Here is a 15,997-nt window from a genome sequence, read left to right as displayed (position 1 = left end):
AACTCTCAATAAAAATAGGAAATTTGATCGCATTTATGGGCATATATAATGAGTGAAATGTTACTGAAATAATCCTAAACAAGTAGACATATTGAGACACAATTCATTAAACACGTTTTAAGAGAAACACGTAAATTTAGGAAGGAGAATTATGGTTGCCAAGGCCAGACTGCCAGAGACTATGGTCATGTGTGTGTGATTTGTGTTTGCGTGTTTGTCTGTGTGTATGTTGTCTGTTCTGATGAAGGCCTCTGTGGCAGAAAGCTTTTTTTGACAGTCTTTTTGTTGCACCTATCTGTGACTCAGCATCTCCACAATGTGGTGAGTAGCAACTATGCTTTGCATAATATTATCATTATTCCATCCTGGATTTTCTATTGTTTGAAGTTCTAATGAAAATGTGAACACATTATCATCTCTCAATTTCTTAGAAATATACAGACATTTTCCCTCTGAAAACACACGGATTTCATAAGCAATTAGAAGCTTAAGGATAGTACTATATGGACAAAGGAAGTAACCAACATCTGTATGAGCTGTTCATTGTCAGTCACTTGGCCAGTTTGGAAACACTTCAACCCTTGGCCTGCAAGTCTCGTATTAACTCATGGATGATGTTTAAGCAGTAATCTCTGTCTTGCATATTACTATGTCTTCCACCTTTAAGCTCTCAGGTTTTCAAATCTCGTCTGATGCAATCCCCAACAATTAATCTTTTCTTCTCATCCTGTGCAGTAAGCCTTCCCTGACTGCTGTTCTGTGTGACTTTCCCAAATGTCCCCCTTTTCCTAGATCTCTCCAGTACTTTTCCATCACCCTTCTTCCTTCCTCATCAACCCTTCTGCCTGAAGAAGGAGCCCCTGGCTCCAAAAGCCTTCCTGATTGGAACCTTCCTTTGTGTGTGTGTTCTGCCGCCACTTGTTGAGTAGATCTGAAATAATATCAGTTATTTATGACAATATTTAAATTTGGTGCACCAGTACAGTGATAAACCATGAATTTCATAAATGTGTGATACATCTACAATCAGAGTCACTGGACATGAAAAGTAGTATGTACAAAGACACAATAAAAAAAGACATTTCCCAAGTTGGTGACAATGAACATGGAAACACATGTAATGAAATTTCAGAACAAGTTTAGAAGCCATAAGAAACTATGTGGAATGCAATTATGATGCACTACTGAAAATTCGCTATTATGTTGGTAGCAGTGACAATGTCTTTTTCAGATTTTGGCCTTTTCATGTATTACATTTTGTGTTTGACAGTGCTGATTGTAGATGTGTGTATTATATTTATGGAATTCACGGTTGTCCCATTTGCCCACTTCTACATTCCAGTTGACAATTAACAAATCAACTATGCAACATCATTCAGACTGAATGGAAATTACGTTATTTGACTGCTCTAATTACATAACTGGACACTGCAGTATTGTCAGCATGAGAAAGATTAATTAAAGCTGATAGTGAGAGAGAAGCATTAACAGACAAGGACAGTTGTAGATGTGGCCTGGTTGAGCAAATATTTTGGTAACTACCTGGAACAGCATGCTGCATCGGCAATGTTGTCTGACTGTACTTTAGTATAGCCGTGTATTGCAGCCACTTTCAGTAGTGTTGATAGCAATGTGATTGTGGCCACATAGTGCTGTAAAATTTGATCAGTGTAAACTCACCTTTAAACATGGCTATACTTTTTTGTAAAAGATGTACAATGAATGGGTCGAGAAGAACTTGGGAGACACTCAATACCCACTTGCTGAACATGCTTTACAGTGTGACTCAAGGGACCTGAGTTCCTGCTACAAATATTGATTACATGGATCTTCCTATCTGATACTAGATTCTCTGAACTCTGGCAATGGGAACCTATTCATCAGCACATCACTGCATCCCGACAACCTATCTGGTTTAACATCTGTTAACATATTGTCCTCTCTCTTCTTTCGCTGTCATCAACTTTTCATTATATATCATTTTTTAATTTATTGTGTCTCACTCTTTTCTTCATTATCTTTATGCTTTGTCCGCCCCCCCCCCCCCCTCCCCAAGTGACTCTTTCTCCACTTGTCCTCACAACAGTTCCTGGAATCTGAGTGACCTGCCCTTCTTTTTAACTTCCCCCAATGTATTCCTCTGTCCTCCACAAGGAAAGAGCTACTAATTCCAAAATCTAGGATAGTGCATGTACATTTGTATGTGTCTATCAGTAGTGCAGAAATTTTGCTTCCTGGTGGAAGTATTGGCCAACAATTTTGTAACTCAGCTGACAAGTATGCTCCCAAAGTATTGTTCATACATTCACTCACTTAGCCATCATTTTGTATAGATCCTTTAATGAAAGACAGTCTTCAGGGATATGAACAAGACAAGGAATAATAAAACTAAGCAGCTGTTATAAACTATATTAATAATTACTAAGTACCATTAAATTTCTGTAATCTATTGCTGCTTGTTCGGTTTTAATTGAACATTGTGAAGTTAACAGAAAACTACCTGTTTTGGAAAAAGCTGCTGCTTCCTCATTTATATTACATCTCCATTTCCTAACTTAATATGTATGTGATGAAACTGATATTTACAAAACCCAGACACATTGGGTATATAAAGTGTGTTGGATGGCGAGGAAAACAGTTCAGTAGTTGTAATGTGGAAATGGAGTGACTTATCTGATGTCCAAAAGGGTGTGATCATTGACTTGCAGGGCAAGTGTTGAAGTGTTTCCAAACTGGCCAAGTTTGTAAACTATTTGCATGCCACCAAGGTTAAAGAAAACCACGTATGACAAAATGGCACTATCCAGAACCAGCACTGAGGCAGCTGTGGTGCAAGTACCATATATGACAGGGGTCAACAACACCTGCGGAGATGTGTATGGGTGAAAAGGTGTGCAACTGTTGATTAACTGACTGCCCAAATGAACCAAAGGCTACCAATAATGTCTCCTCAATGACCATTCAGCAAACATTGTTGTGTATGCTCCACAGGAGATGTCTGGTTTGTGAATCCCTGCTGACTGCTGTTCATTGGTGACAAAAGCTGGAATTTGCATGCCAATACGACAATTGGACATCCACTGAGTGGCAACAGGTGCCCATTTCTGATGAATCATGTTTTGTGCTCAATCCGACTTGAAGATGTTAGCATGTACAGCATGAAACATTTGAAAGCAAACACCCTGTAACTGCATTAATGTGACAGGACAGTGTATCATAAAACAAAATACACCTATATATTATAGGAATAGAGGTCTTTAAACAATGAGTGCTACTTCTTGTCAAGTAGCTAGTCCTTGAATCTAGACACTCAGATAATTTATAGGACTGTTTAATACAATACTTTTTTAATTTAAATTTCTTTTGTATCCATATTGATTCTTAATTTCTTGCTTTATGTCAGCTGTGAACCTGTTGATAACTTTCCCACAAGCACTCTGGACTGTTCATAGGACTGTGTACAAGGATTCAAAGTCAAAATGTAAATACTTGTGTGCATACAGCAGTTGGGCATATAAAAATTCAGCTGAAATTGATTTTCATTATAAACATTGTGATCCATTCATTTGACATGTTTTTGGTGTGATGGTCTGGTGGTTAAGAGCATTCCTGGAAACCAAGAGGTGAAGGGATTAAATCCTCGTCAGACTACAGAAATTTTCAGTCTGCCTTTAATCTAATTTTCACCTCTCAATGATGTGAGGAATCACCAGGAATGACATGTGGATCAGATTCCACAGTAAACTGTAAGTCCCTGGGGTAGGTAGGGACACACAAGTCGCTGAAGTAGTGTCCAATTGAAAGGCTTACAGTTAGCCATTGAGCCACACACAAATACTGTATTATCTGATGGATTTAGAAGACTCCATGATTTTACTAGTATGTGGTCTTACATACTAACCACATCACTACATATGTGACTCTGTTTACAAGGGGATTGATCAATGTTAACCTAGTAGAGGTGCCAACCAACAGATGGTAAACTCATAAAGAACGTTGAGAAATGCATATCTCTCAGCCAATGGTTCTTTATCAGAGCTAGAAAACAAAACACACACACAGACAGAGTTGTGTATAGTATCTGTCTCCTTACTAACCCCAACCCGATCATTAAATAGTGCCCTGGGAATTTATTCTTTGCATAAAATGCTTCACCTTCTATAAAACATTGTACTTTATTTAATCTTTGTCAGAAAAGTTACAGGATAGGTTTTCTTTAAAAAAAGAAATTGCACTTACCAAGTAATAATCCTAGCTCCTATCAAATGGATGTGGGATGCTAATAACAGAATGTGTGGCCATTTGCTGAGTGGCAGATGAAACAGTGTGTGGTCTTTCATTGTCATGCAGTAACAACCAGTTCTGGGGATGGCACAAATCAGGGCAGCGACTTCGAACTGCTTGTCTCAGATGTTTCAAGACTTTGATGTAAAGAGTTTGATTCACTGTTTGACCCAGAAAAACGTAATCATGGTGAACTAATCCTTTGCTATCAAAGAATGTGATCAACATTATCTTTGTTCTTGAAGGTTGTTGTTTGACTTTCTTTGATGCTTGTGATCCAGGAGTCCATCATCCAGAACTGTGATGCCTCATGTGAGGATTCATACTGGTAGCACCAACTTTTATTCCCAACAATAATCTCTGATAGAAATCTGGAATCACATCTGGCTGTATCCTGTAGTTGATCAGAGGTTCTTCAACTTTCCTCTTTCTGTTCATCTGTTAATGTTTGATGGATGAGTTTTGTATTAAGTTTCCATTTCACTGTATCTTCACATAAAATCCTATGATACACAACACAATTCAAATAAAGTTCTTCTAACATTGCACACACACAGTACTTAATGGTCTACTTGCAATCACTGCCTTGCACACTCCACGTTTGCCTGTGTTTGTGCTGTAGATGGGCCACCCGTTGTAGGATTCTCTTACTCTGAGTCTCTTCCTTCATGAGATCTTTTGTACCATTCAAAACAAGGCTCCTTGAAAGTGCCTTGCCTGCATATGTTTGCTTAATCATTGTAGACATTTCACTAGAGGTTTTCCTGAGTTTAATGTAGAACTTAATGTTCACTCTTTGTTCACAATCAGCATCCATTGTGTCACTGTAACCAATGTGTCAAGAACCCAAACAGTGTGTTGCTAAATGCAGCTCTGTCTCCTTGTGAGTGTGGACAGAAACATGGCCAAGATCATATCAAGGATGCACACATATATGCTAATATAAAAACAATGTTTGTTGCTTTTTAGTATTTCAAACTCGAAAGCAAAGAGACCTGCCCTGGAACTTATCTGACAAAGGGAGTATTCAAGTCCTTGTGACACCTAAATAGAAGGAGTATAATATTTAATTGTGTAATTACCCATCACAGCATAATAAAGTATTTATTTCCAGTAACAATGCTCTCAACTGAATGCGAGTTACTGTCAGTGACTGATAATGAACAGCGCATATTCAAATGTTGTTTACTTCCATTGTTCATACAGTACTATCCCTAAGCTTCTAATTTCTTATGAAATCCAGGTGTTTTCAGATGGAAAATGTCTGTGCATTTCTAAGAAATTGAGAGATGTTAATGTGTTCACATTTTCATTAGAACTTCAAACAATGCAAAACCCAGGATGGAATAATGATAATATTATGAAAAGCATAGTTGCTACTCACAACATTGTGGAGATGCTGAGTCACAGATAGGTGCAACAAAAAGACTGTCAAAAAAAGCTTTCTGCCACAGAGGCCTTCATCAGAATGGACAACATACACTCATTCAGTCACACAAATGCAAATCGCAACACATGACCAAAGTCTCTGTCAGTCTAGCTTTGGCAGACATAATTTTCCCTCCTAAATTTACATGTTTCTGTTAAAACATGTTTGATAAATTGTATCTCAATATGTCTACTTGTTTAGGATTATTTCAATAACACTTCACTCACTATATATGCCTATAAATATAATCAGGGTTCAAATTAATGATATGAATATACACTCCTGGAAATGGAAAAAAGAACACATTGACATCGTTGTGTCAGACCCACCATACTTGCTCCGGACACTGCGAGAGGGCTGTACAAGCAATGATCACACGCACGGCACAGCGGACACACCAGGAACCGCGGTGTTGGCCGTCGAATGGCGCTAGCTGCGCAGCATTTGTGCACCGCCGCTGTCAGTGTCAGCCAGTTTGCCGTGGCATACGGAGCTCCATCGCAGTCTTTAACACTGATAGCATGCCGCGACAGCGTGGACGTGAACCGTATGTGCAGTCGACGGACTTTGAGCGAGAGCGTATAGTGGGCATGCGGGAGGCCGGGTGGACGTACCGCCGAATTGCTCAACACGTGGGGCGTGAGGTCTCCACAGTACATCGATGTTGTCGCCAGTGGTCGGCGGAAGGTGCACGTGCCCGTCGACCTGGGACCGGACCGCAGCGACGCACGGATGCACGCCAAGACCGTAGGATCCTACGCAGTGCCATGGGGGACCGCACCGCCACTTCCCAGCAAATTAGGGACACTGTTGCTCCTGGGGTATCGGCGAGGACCATTCGCAACCGTCTCCATGAAGCTGGGCTACGGTCCCGCACACCGTTAGGCCGTCTTCCGCTCACGCCCCAACATCGTGCAGCCCGCCTCCAGTGGTGTCGCGACAGGCGTGAATGGAGGGACGAATGGAGACGTGTCGTCTTCAGCGATGAGAGTCGCTTCAGCCTTGGTGCCAATGATGGTCGTATGCGTGTTTGGCGCCGTGCAGGTGAGCGCCACAATCAGGACTGCATACGACCGAGGCACACAGGGCCAACACCCGGCATCATGGTGTGGGGAGCGATCTCCTACACTGGCCGTACACCACTGGTAATCGTCGAGGGGACACTGAATAGTGCACGGTACATCCAAACCGTCATCGAACCCATCGTTCTACCATTCCTAGACCGGCAAGGGAACTTGCTGTTCCAACAGGACAATGCACATCCGCATGTATCCTGTGCCACCCAACGTGCTCTAGAAGGTGTAAGTCAACTACCCTGGCCAGCAAGATCTCCGGATCTGTCCCCCATTGAGCATGTTTGGGACTGGATGAAGCGTCGTCTCACGCGGTCTGCACGTCCAGCACGAACGCTGGTCCAACTGAGGCGCCAGGTGGAAATGGCATGGCAAGCCGTTCCACAGGACTCCATCCAGCATCTCTACGATCGTCTCCATGGGAGAATAGCAGCCTGCATTGCTGCGAAAGGTGGATATACACTGTACTAGTGCCGACATTGTGCATGCTCTGTTGCCTGTGTCTATGTGCCTGTGGTTCTGTCAGTGTGATCATGTGATGTATCTGACCCCAGGAATGTGTCAATAAAGTTTCCCCTTCCTGGGACAATGAATTCACGGTGTTCTTATTTCAATTTCCAGGAGTGTAATAGAGGGAAACATTCCACGTGGGAAAAATGTATCTAAAAACACAGATGATGTGACTTACCGAACGAAAGTGCTGGCAGGTCGATAGACACACAAACAAACACAAACATACACACGAAATTCAAGCTTTTGCAACAAACTGTTGCCTCATCAGGAAAGAGGGAAGGAGAGGGAAAGACGAAAGGATGTGGGTTTTAAGGGAGAGGGTAAGGAGTCATTCCAATCCCAGGAGTGGAAAGACTTACCTTAAGGGGAAAAAAGGACAGGCATACACTCGCACACACACACACATATCCATCCGCACATACACAGACACAAGCAGACAATAGTTGCCAAAACACATGGTAGAAAAATTAATTTTGGGAGGGATCGTCCATGGTGTGCAGTTACTGTATGGGAACTTTTATAAAGATATTTAGCCTATTGACTCTTGTCTCGACTTCTTCTTCTGATGCTGGTATACTGATTTTTCTGATATTTTGTAAGCACCAATGGGTAGTATTATCAAAGATTTGCCCTCAATTTTCGGTACTAGGAATGAATCAAATTCGTTAGTGGAGGTTGTTTGTACTTGCTGTGCCAATGTCTGAGGGCCTTTTGCATGTCATTACCACTGTAGTTTTCCCTTAGTACCTGCATCAGTTGTTAGCTACAGCAAGGGGATCCAACCTTCATTTATCTGAAGCCTCTCCTCTTTCTTGTTGAACTGCTTGTATTAATTGCTCTCAAGGAATATTTAATTCTTATTAGAATATTTATAAGTATGTGATTTACTTTGAATTGCTGCCCTCAAATGCATGTGGACACCTCTTATGGTGTGGATATAAATGCCCATTATTATTTTTATTATACATGTGTATTTCAGTTCTAATTATTACAGAACCTCACAAAGCTCACAATTTCCAAATGCATCATTCTCCGTGTTACAGGACAAGCGTCGTTTTGACACACTGGTTTTTATGGGTGTAATAGAGCCTGAGAGTGAGACAGCGTTCCTGAGTTCCAGACCAGAAGATGTTCTTCTTAGTGGAAACGTAAATGCTGTGCCACTGCTGATTGGTGATTTAAGTGGTGAATGCATTGCAAATGTTGTATGTAAGTACTCCTTTTCTGAATTGAAGTACTTGTGTTGTATTACTGACTTTAAATACATCACATAATTCCAAATTGAAATGTGTATAATTGTCCTTGGTGTGCTACAATTTTAAAGATAATAACTTGGAATTATTCCTATCTAGTGCTTTCCTATCACAAGATCTGCTATCATTTTTCATGTGCATTATGTGTATATTGGGTCATTCCATGTCAAAACCACAAATTTAGCCCATAAGCTGTGGCACACTTTCTTAGAATTTTTTGAAATTTTGTGATAACATAAATGTGGATGCTTTGAAAAAATTGCAAATCATTTCATCTGAAATATTTTTGAAATGGAATTTGGTTAACTGATTACTAGTGCTTGCAACATATTCACGAAACTTTACTTACGATAAAGGGGTAGGTCTTTAAAATGAACACACATGTATTTCATACGTAGACCTACCATCTGAAAAAAAAAGAAACTGGTTGCTGTTTCAGTTTTCATAATGTAAAAATGTAACAAACAGATTTTTACCTTTAATGTAAGATTTAATTACAGAAGTTGGCACAGAGAAAACTAAATGAAATTTACAAACAATATTTTCCAGTGCTCTGTCCATATTAGTAGGGGTAAAAAAATAATCTCTTCTTCCCATCGTTACGGAATATGAATATAAATTATTTGTATTACTCAGTTCTTTTTGAAGAACTACTTTATTACATTATTACACATACTATGACAAGAATATAGATACCACTTTTGTACTAAGCATCTGTACAATGTGTCAGCAGACCTCAAATGTAAGAAATTTTTATTGTTTAAATTTTACATAAGATCACCTTTTTAGTCCGTTGCCTTTCCACTGATGCAGCAAAAAATCAACTAGTATGTACTGGAATAGGCCAAATTGTCATTGGAAAAGTCAACCTGTCAATCAAATCACACTGCAAGGTCATGTAACTCATGAAATGGAGGGCTCTTGGAGTAGTGCCCAAAAAACAGAACTCTCTTTTGTTCTGAGTTGCTGCCCATAACAGACATTAAATGGCTGAGTCTTTTTGCTAAACTTCTCCTCGGAGATGGGTCTGGGGCTACTGGATTTACTTTCTTCTGCCCCCTGGCAATTCTCATCATGTGATCCCCATAAGAAAATAAATCAATACAATTTATTCTTTTTTGAGAATGTGTATGTCAGTAACAAGCCCACAATGTTTTCAAATCTGACACCAGGATGGGATGCCTGATTCCCCCTGTTTTCATTATGCCATGGGTGGCTATATTAAACCATCACCTGGAGCATCTGATTCAATGTGGTAGTGCAGCATATGAGTGCTTAGCGCATTCAGTCCAGGCTACCAGTGTCAGTCTTCCCAGCATTGCTGCTGCTGCGCAAGCGCAAGGCTGTATGACCTTGCCCACCAACTCTGTCACCTTTGCACAAGGTCATGTTGTGAGTATGATGACCCAGTGCTGCATTGACACTGGGTGCCACTGCCCTGTCATGGCCCAGTGTGCTGCACCAGTAGCTGATCAGCAGACATAAGTCACAAGCTGTGCTTTTAGGGAGAGGATGCTGTCGGGGATAATGCCACCAGAGACAGCACTGTTAGCTGTTGTCAGAGACCTCTTTTTGGTTTGATGCATATAGTTTAAATGGATGTCAACAACCAGATCACAAGGACTGCTGGTGATGGATTCAGAATTGTAGGTGAGGATGGAGTGACTGTGGATGGAGAATGGAGACCTGCAAAAACGCTTCAGTGAGACATTTTTATTGTGATGTCCCAAAACAGCATTGTGACTGCAGCTAATCTTGTTTCCTCATTTGTGGTATTCTCACAGGATGCTCTGTCATGGCCTGTAATTGATGGTGCATTGTGTTCACAAGTTCCTATCTTCATAGATAACCAAGTGAAAATATCCACACCTTCTCACAAAATTTGACAGACATAGGAAAAATATCCACATGGGTTCACGAAGTGTTAGTAGGAGCTCCCAGATGTAAGTTGTGAGGAGAGGCTTTCACTTTCGTTAATTTAGTAGGAGGGTGGAGAAATGCCAAGGTATTTGATGTTGTTGCAAAAGGACCAGTGGATAGTTGTGGAGGCGAGAATAGGGGAGCTGCTATAGAGACAACCTTCCAACCTAACTCCAAAATTCTTTAAACATTTCAGAAAGCTTTTCTGACCATATAAGAGCTATGTCATGCCACACTTATGTCCTGAAGGAAAGTAATGAAATGAATAAGGTACTTCTCAGAAAAGCAGAAGTTTACTGTGTGGATACATTTGTTTGTGGACTGATCCACAGGTTGGTGCTAAGGTGAAGTGTGTTTTGCTGAGCACACTGTGAAAGCGGGTATGCCTCACATTTCTACCCGAGGGGGTGTGGCAGTTTGCCCAACCTCCCCCCCCCCCCCCCCTCCCTCCCTCCTCCCGCCTGCCTCTCCCTCCCCTCAGGGTTAAAAAAACTAGATGTGCATTCATTGCTGAAGTGTGCTGCACTTGCTGCAAATGTGCAGGCCACATAGCTTCTGAATGTTTGGAATTGTCATGTGCTTACTGTAGAAAGATCACACTTGAGAAAGCATATTTTCGAACTTTCCCGCATTGCTTGGCTAACCATATAGGTTAGTGAAGCGTTTGAGGGAATATGTATATGAGTATGAATACAGAAAACACAAATGGGAGCAGTTCTGCCATTGCCTGTCGCTCCCCTACCATAAAGTGAATCCAGTAAGAGAGGTGGGACTCAGATGGCAAACATAACTATGTCTGCCTTATAACTGACACAGGAATACAAAGAAGTGTTTTGTTCATTAAATCTACTAGTTGTTGAGAACCAAACTGTCACATTGTAGATGGAGAGGATTGGGAAAAAAAGATTTACTCAGTAGGCTAACATAATGTGGAATTGGAAATAAAGAGATGGATGTGTCAGTTTACATTTGAAGTGTTGTTGAAGTATGAATGCCATCTTAGATAATGATCTCCCATACTATTTCCACGGCATATTTAACTTCTGAATGTAGGAAATCCAAATATGCGGAAATGTCCACCATTTTGGCAATGTGATGGTGTTGTGTAGAAATGACCACATTCTGGCAATCCACTAACCATGTACTATAATGTTGAAGTTAAACAAATCCAAGACAATATTGAGTGGTAGAGGAAACAATTGTTTGGATGGAGATGAAGAAAGATTTTGTAGGAGTAGATATTCACTTAGGCAGTCCGTTAACAATGAATGAAGTTTTAGATGGTAAGCAGATATATGTAAAGCCTGGTTTATCATGAATGAGTGTGCCAGAAGAGGGTACTCTTTGTCAGTAAGCAAAGATAATTATGGAAGCAGAGGTATTAAAATTTCTTGGGATATCATATTCGCAAAAGTGCATTGAGTAAATGCTTATGAGATAACAGAATACCAGTAAAATTAACAGCCTGGAAGAACAGTTTACGTAAAGTCCACTTATAAAGCAGAAATTTAAAACAAACATGAACACCTGTGTAAGGCAGGTCAGGGTTTATTATACTTCATTATAGCTGAATTTGGGACGTTGGTGGAAGGAAATTACTTCTGGCAACCTCCTTAACATACCATGAGATTCCTGTGTAAGGCAGGTGAGGATGCATTGCACCTTGTTCTAGCTGAATCTGGGACATAGGAGGATGGAAATTACTTCCAGCAACCTCCATAACATACCATGAGATTCCGATGGGTGAGGTTAATCCTACAGCCCAGAAGCCATATCACATATCTTATGCTTTGCAGCCCATACTAGAGAAAAATATTGTAGATTTGTTGGAACAGAGTTTTCCAACTTTCTTTCTGGGCTTCTCCTGTAGTGATAGTCCACAAGAAAACCAGAAAGAGACAAATGACTTATCGCTTTTGCATACACATTATACAGATCAATAGGTCAAGATCCTGGATATCTGTCTCCTTCCAAGGATCGATGGCACTTTGGATCACCCAGCCAAAAGCATTAAAAACGTCTAAGGATGGCCTTTAACCTCTGAAATGCTCCTGCCATGTTGCAGTGTTTTGCTGATTTGCTTTTATGGGGTTTAACATCAACAATGTGTCTTATATACCTGAATGACGTAATTATATATTCAAAAATGATGAGAGAGCTTGCAGTGCAATTGAGAAACATGCTAACATGTGTGAGTGGTGCTAATCTAAATTTTAAATTACTGAAGTGCAGTTTTGTGCAATCACAAGAGCACTGTATAGTCCATATAATTTCAGGAGACCAAAGAGCAGACCCATGATTAATAGACACAGTAGAAGATTTTAAAGTGCTAAGAAATCTAAAGAATTGCAATTGTTTCTTTGATGAGACAATTATTATTGATGTTTCATGGAGAATTATGCAGCCACCACAAACGTCTCACAAAATTATTAAAGAAAGAAACTCCTTTTGTCTAGTCAGTGGTCTGCAAGAGTGGCATGTTGAAATTAAAGGAAATTCTTACAAGTTCACCTGTCTTGGCATATATAGATTTTGAGCAACCTTTTTAATTTGTTGTGTGATGCTAGCAACTTCATAGTGAGCTGTGTAAAGAATTAAATAAAACTCCAACCAGGCAGCACTTGCAGCACCTGAAGAAGATGGCTGGATTGGTCACTGAAATATTGTATATAAAATGGAAACCACAACTCAGCAGAACACCCAGAAGCACACTTACTGAAATTACCTTACACACTTGTTTCCTCAGATACATTTCTTCTCTCTTCCTATCAACACTTTTCTCTCTTCTTCTACAGAGATGTTGTCCATATATACTAAACAAAGTTGTAGGACCGAGTGAGGTGGCACAGTGGTTAGCACACTGGACTTGCATTGTGGAGGATGATGGTTCAAACCCATGTCTGGCCATTCTGAGTAATGTTTTCTGAGAGTTCCCTAAATCACTTCAGGCAAATGCTGGAATGGTTCTGCTGAGAGGGCACAGCAGACTTCCTTCCCTATCCTTCCCTAAACTGGTGGGACAGATGACCTTGCTGTTTGGTCCCCTCCCCCAAACTAACCAACCAGCAAACGTGTAGGTTTCCCTTTCTTGGTACCCCTACCCTATTTCCTATTTCATACTATATTACATGTATTAATCCCAGCATCCTATTTAAAACAATATTTCCTCCAGTTATACACTTATTACATTAAGATATGTTCCCATTGTCAGAAAAGTTCCAGAAGAGTTTTTTTTTTTTTTTTTTTTTTTTATTTTATTTTAAAAAAAAAAGGAACAAATGTTGGTTTCATGTTACCTGGTATGTGTACATTCTTGAAAGTGCCTTCACCATGTTTCTGCACAAACTCACTAGGTGGCAGGGCTGTGCTTAGCAACACACTGTTTGGATTATTGCCACATTAGTTACGGTGGCACAATGGATGCTGATTGTGACCAAAGAGTGAACATTAAGTTCTGCATTAGCCTCAGGAAAACCTCTAGTGAAATGTCTACAATGATTAAGCAAGCACATGCAGGCAAGGCACTTTCAAGGAGCCTTGTTTTTGAGTGGTACAAAAGGTTTCATGAGTATAAGATGATCCAAGAACAGGTTGTCCATCTACAGCACATACTGATGTACTGATGAAAATGTGGAGCGTGTAAGGCAGTTATTGCAGGAAGACCATCCATCATGTAACTATGCATGTAATATCAGAAGAACTTAATTTGAATTGTGATGTATGTTATAAGATTTTATGTGAAGATTTAGGGAAATGCAAGCTTAATGCAAAACTCATCCCTCACACACTAACAGATGAACAGAAAGAGTAAAGACAAGAAATTTCGGCTGTATTTCTTGACAGAGCCAGACATGATCTCACATTTCTGCCACAGATTACTTCTGGGGATGAAAGTTGGTGCTACCAGTATGGCCCTCACATGAAGTGTCAGAGTGCTAAATGGTGGAGTCCTGGATCACCAGCCTCAAAAAAAGCCAAACAACAACCTTCGAGAATAAAGGCAATGTTGATCACATTCTTTGATAGTAAAGGATTAGTTCAGCATGAGTATGTTTCTCCATGTCAAACAGTGAACCAAAATCTTTAAGTTAAAGTCTTGAAATGTTTGTGACAAGCAATTCAATGTCACCGCCCTGATTTGTGGCATTCTCAGAACCAGTTCTTACTGCATGACAATACAAGACATGCTTTATTTGTTACTAAGTATCTGACCAGACGCTCTGTTATTGCCATCTCATATCCACCATATGCCCCTGACCTCTCACCTTGCATTGATTTTCTTGTTTCCGTGAGTGAAAAGGTGACTGAAAGGAAGCTTCATCAAGATATTGCAGACATCCGACAGGCTGTGGCCAAGTGAACTTACAAGCATGGCAGTTGAAAATTTCTTTACTTGCTTCCAAGACCTCTGCAAATGTTGACAACTGTGTGTATAGTCAAGGGGACTACTTTGATAGGAACTAGGAACATTACTTGGTACATGCAATGTTCTATTTTTTTTTAAAAAAACTAGTCCTGGAACTTTTCTGAAAAAGGGAATACTTACAACAGCTTTGTAAATAAATACACCTGGTTGCATGGTTTTATCTTATCTCCATCTTTTAAGTCCCCATGTATACTATTTTTAGGTAGTGTTCTAAGTGCTCATCTATATTATTTTTGCCAGCAATCCTCGCGATTCAGTTACTTACTATAAAGTAATATCAGCACTTTAGGAAAGATAGGTTGCTACTTACCATAAAGATTTATTTATTTATTTATTGTTCCGTGGGACCACATTAAGGAGAAGTCTCCATGGTCATGGAACGAGTCAATACATGAAATTATAACACGATTGTAGAAACAGATAAAATAAAATATAAGAAACATATTCAGCTGACACGTCGTTAGTTTAAATAAAGAAAATCAAGAATGTAACACTGAAATTTGCTTAATTTTTTAGCTCTTCCAGGAGCTCCTCGACAGAATAGAAGGAGTGAGCCATGAGGAAACTCTTCAGTTTAGACTTAAAAGCGTTTGGGCAACTGCTAAGATTTTTGAGTTCTTGTGGTAGCTTATTGAAAATGGATGCAGCAGAATACTGCACTCCTTTCTGCACAAGAGTCAAGGAAGTGTATTCCACATGCAGATTTAATTTATGCCTAGTATTAACTGAGTGAAAGCTGCTAACTCTTGGGAATAAGCTAATATTGCTAAAAACAAACGACATTAAAGAAAATATATACTGTGAGGGCAATGTCAAAATTCCCAGGCTATTGAATAGGGGTTGACAAGAGGTTTTCGAACTTACACCACACATAGCTCGAACAGCCTGTTTTTGAGCTGAAAATACCCTTTTTGAATCAGAAGAATTACCCCAAAAAATAATACCATATGACATAAGCGTATGAAAATATGCGAAGTAGACTACTTTTTGTGTTGAAATGTCACTTATTTCAGATACTGTTCTAATGGTAAATAAAGCGGCATTTAGTTTCTGAACAAGATCCTGAACATGGGATTTCCACAACAGCTTACTATCTATC

The 15,997-nt window shown here is 39.9% G+C and overlaps 1 protein-coding gene across 1 annotated transcript in view; it reads left to right on the top strand.

The window, feature by feature from the left end:
- The window catches only part of LOC124796307 (cholinesterase 1-like), a 248,441-nt gene that overhangs the window by 173,871 nt on the left and 58,573 nt on the right, over positions 1–15,997 (top strand). Inside the window, exon 7 of the mRNA XM_047260433.1 lies at positions 8,343–8,508. Coding sequence (XP_047116389.1) covers positions 8,343–8,508 — 166 coding nt within the window. The remainder of the gene's footprint in view (positions 1–8,342; positions 8,509–15,997) is intronic.

The sequence above is a fragment of the Schistocerca piceifrons genome, chromosome 4, assembly GCF_021461385.2.
Source record: "Schistocerca piceifrons isolate TAMUIC-IGC-003096 chromosome 4, iqSchPice1.1, whole genome shotgun sequence".
Classification (NCBI taxonomy): Eukaryota; Metazoa; Arthropoda; class Insecta; order Orthoptera; family Acrididae; genus Schistocerca; species Schistocerca piceifrons.
This window is presented reverse-complemented; position numbering and strand designations above follow the sequence as displayed.